The sequence below is a fragment of the Mytilus edulis genome, chromosome 2, assembly GCF_963676685.1.
Source record: "Mytilus edulis chromosome 2, xbMytEdul2.2, whole genome shotgun sequence".
NCBI lineage: Eukaryota > Metazoa > Mollusca > Bivalvia > Mytilida > Mytilidae > Mytilus > Mytilus edulis.
The window spans coordinates 82,162,099-82,173,322 of NC_092345.1; the positions used below are offsets into that span (position 1 = coordinate 82,162,099).

Genomic DNA, 11,224 nt, shown 5'->3' on the forward strand with positions numbered 1-11,224 from the left:
AAAAATCGCAATGCAGGACACTTTGATTTAATTACTGTATCTTCTCCTGTTTTCTGTGTTTAATATATAAAACATTGGCTTCATGGTGCCTGTTTAATTGCTTTTTATTTGCCATCTCAATCTTGGAAAAAAAGGATGAAACGAGGTGAATCCATTGACGATTATGCTTTATGTATTATCTATATATAATTTTAGATTTTGTTTTGATGAAGCCATTGTTGAGGTTTTGTTTTCTCTAAATCTTGAAAACAATATTAATATCTTTACATGAATTTGAATAAAGAAACAGGCGAGGGTGATTGCATGGAAATAAAAGGAGATGGGATGGCCAAATGTTCAAAAAAGTACGTGCCTCTTTTCCATTGCATGAACACAAGTAAATAATGACATTACTAAAGCAAACATCTTCGTATTTCGCCTTCAATGCATAAATAAAGGCAACATTAGTGTACCGAAGTTCGAAGGATTTTTGAAAGTGACAACCGTCAAAGAAAACTTAGTTAAAAAAACTTTGATTTACTTCGATGCAAGAGAATCTCATCCCTTTGTTTCTCAAAACCTGTTTATAGTTGTTGTTTTTAGGTAATTGAACGCACGATAGAAAGTGAACATTTTGAAATGTACATATTTAACTGAAAATAGTAACTTTACACAGTATCTGGACACAATAATGGCCTGATTTATGTACAAAAATTGATTAATCGACAACAAGTATAATACAAAACTGCAAACGAAAACCACTGATCTTAATATTTGAATGACACGATTTCAAAATGAGGCTTTTTTTGCGCACAAAACAAGAAGTTTGAAGACATAATGCAAATATGTAAGACAAAAATAAAAACTATTTTAATACTGATATCTGATGGACTAATGTCTTTTGATATCTCATTTCGTAGATTTAAAATAAAAACAAATATTTTCGAATTCAAGTGACCAACAAAGTGAAGGTTCTGATTATACCTTCTCCGTTATATAATCGTTAGAATCAAAGGTTAAATGTATGTATAATAATTAGATATAAAATATTTTGTTCAATATTTTTCACTTTTTATGTGTTAAAGCTGTAAAAATATTCTAGGTGACGAATGTGCTCTATGCATGCACATCTAAGTAAAATGTCCCTCGTATTCGCTCTTTATATCTGTAAAAAAAAATTGACAGGAAAATCAACCCAACAATATTAGATCTGTAAATTTGCTTTCGCTAATGTTTTGTTCTTCCCTCGCCGGGATTCGAACCCATGCTACTGAGATATCGTGACACCAAATCGCCTGCACTGCAGCCGTCCCGCTAGACCAAACGACCACCTGGGCTTCACAAAAATAAAGCTTTCGGTGGCCGTGCGTTACCTTTCCTCGTCAGTTTTAATCTAGTGTCGTATTACAGTACATGATATATAAGGCAGGGATGTGTTATAGTTACAGATCAGCTCAATTATCTATAGTAAAGGATCCTACAAATTAATGCAAGATACAGTCACAGAAAATAATTATATTAATAAGTACGTCTGAGTCAGTGACAACTCTACAACAGATTTATCCATCGGATCACCAGCAATGATGGTGATACATGGCTGTGTACATAATGTATATACAAATCGTCTAAACATCAACCCAACAATGTTAGATCTGTAAATTTGCTTTCGCAAATTTTTTTTTCTTCCCTCGCCGGGATTCGATATATAATAGTTACTTAGTAGTTTCTATGTATGTTGCATTGTCGTTTTTTTTTTGTTGCACTTCAGTGTTTTTTGCTGTTTCGTTGTTTTCCTCCGGTAGTTGATGTGTTTCCCTCGATTTTAGTTTGTAACCCGGATATGTTTCTCTCAATCGATCTATGAATTTTGAACAGCGGTATACTACTGTTGCCTTTATTCAATTGCACTTAATCAACACAACCTCAATAACAGTCGAACAACCTGTAAATTACTATGTGACGCACTAGTAGTCCAAAAGAATTTTTTTCAATCATGTTTCAGTAAGAAATTGTGTTTAAACTGCTTCAAATGAAAGTAATCGAAATCCCTGTTGGTGAACAAAACCAAACTGAAATAGCACTTTTACATTTCTGTGCATTATCAGTTATTTATGGTTTTGGGGGGCATTTCTATGTTCAATTATTAGATATTTAATATATATATATCTATAATACTAAAATTACGAGGTCCAATTTGTCAGCCGTCATCGGGTAAAAACGACAAATCAAAGAATTCAACTCTATATATAGCTTATATAGGACAATGGTGTAGATTAAAAATTACACCACTCCAGACCCTTTTGTTTTCCACATAATTAATATTGCCAATAATTAACAAGTTCCGGGTCGAATCCGATACCGATACCACCAAACGGTGTATTTAGGATTTTGCTATATACACGAGTCATAATCAAATGGTACGTTCCGCATTTGACAGGCGCACCACCAAACGGTGTATTTAGGATTTTGCTATATACACGGGTCATAATCAAAGGGCCGACACTACTAAATTCAATCTTTGTCAAAATTTCCCCTATTGTAGTTTTATTCAGCAATCAGCAAGACTTTCTAAGATAACTAATATGGGACAATGATGTTGATTAAAAAACACTCCATTCCTGGATAGCCAGGACCTTTTGTTTTCCAAATAGTTAATATTACCAATAATTGACAAGTTCCAGGTCGACGGGTTCAAACAGAAAGATTTGAAAGCAGAGAAAACTGTGTATCTTATAATCGACATGCATGACTTTATCAGATGACAATACCAATTACTAAAATAAGGCTTAGGCATAGTTGTATACTTTAATTCAGTTACGGACCAGCGATATCACGGGTGTGTACTTGTTTTATATATAACTCCACTAAGGATTGGATATTGATTTTAATAAAACTTATATGACAATGAAGATAAATGAATGGTTATAGGATGACAGGAGGAAATATTCATCTTTATACTCATGATCATACTTTTTGTTAATAAAATCATTATAATATTATCTAAAGTTTTAGCATATTATCTTTTTCGAAACATTTGTGAAAATAAAAAAAAGGATGAGTTTGTTAGACAATTAATGCACTCATTTTAATGCAAGCAACTGTTATTCATAAAAAAAAGATAAGTTAAAATAACATAAATTTTTGAATGAAACATCTCTTTGACTAAATATATTATTAATGGCAAGATGTCAACAAAGTGTCCAACAATACGTCAATCATTTCGATCCGAAGAGTGGGTGGAACGAATGATATTGATCATTACTGGAAAACAATAACTTATCAAATTTATAAGCAATTAATCCATGTAACAGGTTGCCTACGGGCTCCATTAGAAGAGTTGATGCTCGGTTACTTTAACCTGTACAAAATAAATGAATCTGCCTACATTTTCCTTAGATTTTCATCAAGAGGAAACTGCCTTTTCTACCTAAAAAAAAGGTCTGTACCAAGTTAGGAATATGATAATTTTTATCCATTCGTTTGATGTGTTTGAGCTTTTGATGTTGCCAATTGATTAGGGACTTTCCTTTTTGAATTTTCCTCGGAGTTCAGTATTTTTGTGATTTTACTTTTTTCAATCGTATTAGTCAGGTCTTTAACAACATATATACCTTCAATAGATAAGCAGAAACTGGTCCAGAACATGCTTTTCACTCGTATTAGTCAGGGCTTTTAAAACAGAAATGCCTCAAATGAATAAGAAAGAAATGTGATGATGGTGTAGTCCGAGCCAAGTTTGCAGGCTACGATGAAAAACCTGTAACATTTTAAGTCAAACGAATATAGCAGTTATGTCTGCTAAATATTGACAGGAGGAGTGTTGACAATGAAAAAGAGAGTGGTGATGATATAATCAAAGCTATGATCAAGTCAGAAGAGGGCTGATAATGTAAAAGGGAGGTTATGGTACATTCAAAGTTATGATCAATATATCTCAATGATAATTAATAGGCCGGAAGATTGTTAAAGGTTTAGTCAAAGCTATGGTTAGCATTGTTCAATACCATACAGTTACCTATACTTGCTTTAATCCACTTCATTTGAACACCTGTGGATATTTGTCTCATTGGCAATCATATGTATAAAAAAAAAGAAGACGTGGTGTGATTGCCATTGAGAGAACTCTCCACAAGAGACTAAATGACACAGATATTACCAACTATAGGTCATCGTACGGTCTTCAACAATGAGCAAAACAGTCTGCATAGTCAGCTATAAAAGGCCCCCAAATGAAAAGATGTAAAACAATTCAAACGAGAAAACTAACGGCCTAATTTATGTACAAAAAAATACCACATTTCTCTCATTTTGTATAGATATTTTTATGTATACAATGGATATCCCGTATCTGTAATGATGAACAAGCCCTGTAAAAGTATAGTACGAGCTGTAACTATCGACATGTAATTGAGAAATAAACACAAATATTACAAATGTGGATTTATAAAGATGAGCAATCATAGCAATCGTATGATCAGAGCTAGGATTGTACCTGGAAAAGTCTGAACCGTTATTTAACCTGATATTCAAGGTATTATAATCTAATCTGTGATAGAAAAAAAGTCTACAATGGATCAGTCTGAGCCGTGATTATAAAAAAGGAGTGACAATGGTAAAATCAAAGATGCAATATCAGACATGTCTAACAATAGCCGGAGATATCATGATGAACATACCTAGTTGAAGAAGAGATATGATTGAAGGCATGGTTGAAAAGGGGGAAAGTCTAATATGTCCTTTATAGGTAAGCCTGGCAGTCATACGGTTAGAGCTAGGGTTTCAAACATGTTAAACAATAAGAAAATCGGAGAAATGATAATTAACAAACATGATAGTGGAGGTCTAGGCTATAAATACGGACATGTTTAACAAAGATATGTCGAAATATGATGTGGGAAAATTCTGGCAGAGATATAGTCAGAGTTATGATAACAGGATATGTCTAACAATGGAAAAGTAGTAAGAAAAATGATCAACAAGCATGGCAGAAGTAAAGTCAATGAAAAAAACCATCTTATGTGGAAGAATATATTTGATGTACCAGCCAGGTAGAGTTATAGTCTATAATCACAGACATTTTAATCAATGGATAAGTTTTAGGTATGGCGTTGAACAAGACAGTCAGTGATTTTGTCAAAGCTAGGATTCCGACACGTTTTAAGATGGAAAATGTGGTCTGCAGCCTGCTAGACAATATTCTGTATTTGTATTATCTCGAAACTTGCATATTTTGTGATTTATAAATCCAGTATTTGCTGTATACAGTTGTCGCTCCTTATATTAATAAATTGTCTGATTAAAGGTAATTTACTCTCACATATAGAGCCTGTCCTTTAGTTGCAATAATGCTATTGTTCGGGATAGGGTGTTATCCAAATTTCAACTATTCGGTCTATATCATGCTAAATAAATAAATTGATGATTACTTTTATTGCCTTAGCAATATTTTAATTTACATAAATCTGCTTTGTAAAATATGGAGGTGTCACCGTATGACCTTCAACAGAGAGAGGTACTTTCAAATAGTATAATTTAGAGTGTCACTATATCTGAGAGTGTACGTTTCTTCATTTTTTTAATTCGATTTGTAAAGTTCATTTTTGGAGGTTTATAGTGAACAGGTTTGATGTGAATTATAATTAAGTTTTTCACCCTAGTATCCTTAAATTTCTGTTTTTTTTCCCTCTAGGTTCTTACTTCTAGAACAGATTAGACTACAGATGTTTAGCGATTTTTAGACAATAATATCTGGGAAAACTAACTATTCTTTGTATATACGACCTATCTAATCCTGAAAATTTGCCTTTTGTTTTCTTCATTTTTTTCATGATTCATATACATTCTTAATTAATATTTGAAAGTAAAATGTTTCAGAAATATTCACATTTTCACCTAAAAGAAAACAATTGTTCAATATGCATCAGCAGACACAATTGTAATTATGTATCAAAATTTTTGTAAGATTTGTGAAATAAACAAGTCTAGCTAATAAATGGAAAAAACGTATCGATTTCTTTACCTGACTTATCCCAGCTGTCGTCAGCATCATAATAATAATCCCTTTGCATCTTTTACCGAAACATATTTATATCCACTGAATTTTCCTCACAAAAATACGATTTTGATAATTCCAAGAAATTAACACACATATTAAATTACATTTTAAAATTTGCTTTAAAAAACACTATTGTTTTAATTGAAATACATATCCTTGCGTCTCATTTTCTGCGTACTACTGTTCGATCATATACTATATAGCCTCCCGTTAATCTGCGTGTGTTCAATGAATGTCGTTAAAGAAATATTGAATTATATTAGCAGATGTACGGAGTTGATACAAACGTGACACGGCCAGGCAGAGGTATATTGCGTTATTATTAAAAATGTTCAATCACATGTACATATCAGTATTATTAATAATTCCATGTATTGACATTTTAAGAAAATCAATTTTTTATGAGTAAGATAACGTGACAGGTAAGTTAGATGTAGATTTCTTCAAATGAAACGCTTTTTGATGCTGTGATATATAATAACGACAATAATTATCGCATTCCAATATTAAACCTTTCCAAGCGCCAAGTGCACGAGGAATAAGCAGTACACAATTAGTTTCTAACGTACAGAATTCATTGAAAAAAGGATTTTTTTTCACAGAAAATTATTTGTAATAAGTGTTCATTATACAGTTGGACTGGTCTACAGACATCCCTTATACAACGGTGCTGGGTTGTTATATTGACTCGCCCTTAAACAGTTGTGTTGAGCTGGCATTAGACTTGTCTTTTTTAATGTTTGCTGATCTGCTACAGATACAGACTAAAAGGAACCGGATGTTCAGTGGTTGTCATTTGTTGATGTGGTTCATAAGTTTCTCGTTACTCGTTTTTTATATAGATTGGACCGTTGGTTTTCCCGTTCAACTGATTTTACATAGTCGTGTTTGGGGCCCATTATAGCTTACTATTCGATGTGAGCCAAGGCTCCGTGTTGAAGACCTATAATGGTTTACTTTTACAAATTATGACTTGGATGGAGAGTTGTCTCATTGGCACTCATACCACATCTTCTTATATCTATCTCCTTATACAGCTGTTGTGTTGGTATATAGACTTGCCCTTATACATTTGTGCTGTGTTACTGTAGAGACTCGCCCTTATACATTTGTGGTGAGCTGGCATTATACTCGTCTTATTAAGGTTATGTTGATCTGGTACATATACAGACTACTCCATATACAGCTGTAAGGTTGGTATATAGACTCGCCCTTATACAATTGTGTTGAGCTGGCATTTAATTTATCTTTTTAATGTTTTGCTGATCTTGTACAGATACAGACTCCCCTTATACAGCTGTTTGGGTGACATGTATATAGACTGGCCATTATACAGCTGTGCCAGGTTGGTATATAGAAACGCCCTTATACAGCTGTTTTGAGCCGGCATTATACTTGTCTTTTTAAGGTTTTGCTTATCTGATACAGATACAGACTCCCCTTATACACCTGTTGGATTGGTATATAATAGACTGGCCCTTATACAACTGTACTGAATCGGTATATAGAACGCCCTTATATAGCTATGTTGAGCTGCCATTATACTTGCCTTTTTAAGTTCACCGTTGTACTGATCTGGTACAGATACAAGCTCCCCTTATACACCTGTTGGGTTGATATATAGACTGGCCATTATACAGTTGTGTTGTTCTGCCATTAGACTTGCCTTATTAAGGTTGTACTTATCTGGTACAGATACAGACTTCTCCTTATACAGCTGTTTGGTTGGTATATAGACTGGCCCTTATACAATTGTGCTAAATTGGTATATAGACTCGCCCTTATACAATTGTGCTAAATTGGTATATAGACTCGCCCTTATACAGCTGTGTTTAACTGGCATATATCCTCTGTGGTTATTGACATTCAGGTTGGTTTAATCATGTATCATCACACTATAAACTTTACGTATAAATAATTGACTTTAGATATGGTCGTGCTATATTTGAAGTAAGAAATACAAGAAAGGTGATGAAATTCTATGAATAGCATTTTACACTATTGATTTTTCAGAAGATCTTAAAAAAACAACATTTAAACATTTATAAAGATACAGGAAGCTATTTTTTGCTTAGTGTTGAATAAATGATAAGTAGGACATGGGTACCTGTCCTGATTAGACGGCTTTTAATACACACATTATTCTACCTATAAATTAAATTGATTGACGTGTGTACAGAGTGTTTAAAAAAAAAAGAGGGACGAAAGATACCAGAGGGAGAGTCAAACTCATAGATAGAAAATAAACTGACAACGCCATGGCTAAAAATAAAAAGACAAACAGACAAACAATAGTACAGAAGACAGCAACAGGAACCCAACCAAAAACTAGGGGTGATCTCAGGTGCTCCGGAAGGGTAAGCAGATTCTGCTCCACATGTGGCACCCGTCGTGTTGCTTATGTTATTACAAATCCGGTAAATAGTCTAATTCGGTAGGTCACGTTCGTGAAAAAGGAAGAGTATTGTAGTTACGACATAAGGAACATATTCGATATCATCTGTGAAACGGTTATTCCATAATGGTCAACCAACTCGTGATGGCGTCCGTAAAATTTACGAAGGGATGATTTCAACTTCACCATTTGGTACTCTTGGTTTAATAGCTTCCTTGTGAGTAGCAATCCTCTATCAAGAAATCATGATAGGAAATACAAGCTCGGGCATATCGTATCAACTTGGAGATGTATACTCCGTATGCAGGCGCTGCTGGAATGTTGCTACATAGAAATGGAATATTCACAATTGGGAAGCTGAAATCATCTCTTTTGTCGTAAAGTTTTGTTTTTAACCGATCCTCATTGTCAATTTCTAGATGTAAGTCAAGATATGAGGTCGACTTAGCTGTATCTATAGTATCAATAATACACGTTAAAGATTCCATTTGTAGATCTTGAAAATAAGTTCAAGCTTAAAGTCACTTAAAAAAGGATTACAGAATCGTTCTTTCCCAACTATTTATAATATATGTTTACTGTCAATAAAAGTTCGACCTGTGATGTTGTTTTGATTTTTGTGTATGGTATTATCTGTTTTTGTTGAGACGTATTACGGTCAAATGCCCCTTTGGTGTCTCATTATTTTATTGACACATGCACAAGTGGAAAAACGATTGTAAATGAAAAAGTTATTATGTCAAGAAATTGTACCAGGTAAAAGAGAGACGAAAGAGGGACATTCAAACTCATAAGTCGAAAACATACTGACAACGCCATGACTAAACAAGAAAAAGCCAAACAGACAAACAATAGTACACAAAACACAACACAGAAAACAAAAGACTGAGCAGGACGCAGTGACTTTAAAATTCTATACTATTGCATGTTTGTTCCATTGGCTACTGTTCCTGTGCACTCTGTTAAGTGTTTCAACATCAAGTGTAGTGTCACTTATAGTTCTCATCGTTAGGATCATTTGGAAATATTCTCATTCAGTCTTGGGGAAAAATAATGAGTTTATGTATCATGTAGAAATGCATTATCGTGTTCGGAAACGTACTCAAGAAACGTGAGGGGAACTACCTCAGAAATCAATAACTGCTCTTTGATGTGTGCAAAAGTTAATTGTTTTAAAATTGCACTGAGCTCAATTGAAGTTTTTGTGAGGGAAAAAAAACATTGCTTTTACAACGTCACGCTCATAATATAAAACGACGAAAATCTTAGTGATCGTTTTGTCTAGACAAAGGATAATAAAATCATTTACTTAACAAACGTTTTTAATCAATATTTTGCATAAATTGGTAATCAGGTGAGGGGATGAATTTTAGAACTACACGTACTAGGTTTACACATACTACGCTATAATTCAGATACGCTTTAATAGATTTTTAAGTGTAAATCATTTATGAATGGATTGTTGTGTTGCATGTAACAGTTGTGGTGTACCGTAGAACGTGACGTCAGTAGCATACATTATTTATTATAATGAACCTGGCTAACTTGGACGTCTAGTTTAGAAATAGGAGTGTTAGTCTTACTGATAACTTGTTAACCGAAGTTCGTACTTTCTTTTAATCATTTTTTGGAGTTCTTATTGACAGTACTACTAGAACTACAACTAAAAAATGTAAAAAAAGTATCAAAATTATCAAAACTTTTATCTCACATCATACCGTTGTTATGCCTCCAATCTATAAATCAGTTGCACCAAACATGTTTAATTTCGATAGAATAGCTGATTATTATTTATTCCCAATTAATAAATTCTTAACACAAATGTTCTTTTTTGTAGTTATGAGTATAGAGAATAAACATATTATAATGCTAGAAAAATAAATGAAAATCAGTTTTCATTCAAGACTAGTAATCAATTGGAAATGTTATACAAGTTTGGCTGGTATGATTAACAGGGTGAGAAGTCTACACTTTATTAATTCCAAGATCAATAAATAGTTTGTGTCTTTCATATCGCATTATACATTTCCAATAACTACCAATTTATAAAAAATCGAACCTGCTTGTATGAATTTACAGCAGGTAGTCGTATAGTTATAAAGAATGTGCAAGGTACAAAAGATTCTCTGAAAAATGAACACAGTAGTATTAAATAGTATACATTATAAAAGATAGATTAAAATTTAACACTGATTGCTCACAGCAGATAAACCAAATGACTTACACACAGGTAGCAATTTGGGAAAATGTAAAAAAGAGGTTGAAGATACTTACAAGGACATACAATAAGTCGACTTATTTTAAAATTAAATTGGTGTAACTATATAATAAAGAAGGATACGGCTACAAAATAAACAAAAAACAGAATGGAACTGTTTGCCTTTATCACGCTTCGTTTGTTGAGTTATGTTCTTCGTCGGCTTTATCTAAGCTTGTAACATAGTACACGATATATTTAGTGGCTTGTAACATAGTACACGATATATTTAGTGGCTTTATCTAAGCTTGTAATATAGTACACGATATATTTAGTGGCTTTATCTAAGCTTGTATCATAGTACACAATATATTTAGTGGCTTTATCTAAGCTTGTAACATAGTACACGATATATTTAGTGGCTTGTAACATAGTACACGATATATTTAGTGGCTTTATCTAAGCTTGTAACATAGAACGCAATATATTTAGTGGCTTGTAACATAGTACACGATATATTTAGCGGCTTGAAACATAGTACACGATATATTTAGTGGCTTTATCTAAGCTTGTGACATAGTACACGATATATTTAGTG

The 11,224-nt window shown here is 33.2% G+C and overlaps 1 protein-coding gene across 1 annotated transcript in view; it reads right to left on the bottom strand.

Annotated features, from left to right (window-relative positions):
- Positions 1-8,428, bottom strand: part of LOC139513141 (voltage-dependent calcium channel type A subunit alpha-1-like) — a 215,630-nt gene extending 207,202 nt beyond the window's left edge. The window contains exon 1 of the mRNA XM_071301395.1: positions 5,999-8,428. Coding sequence (XP_071157496.1) covers positions 5,999-6,047 — 49 coding nt within the window. The 5' untranslated portion in view covers positions 6,048-8,428. The remainder of the gene's footprint in view (positions 1-5,998) is intronic.
- Positions 8,429-11,224: the final 2,796 nt, after the last annotated feature.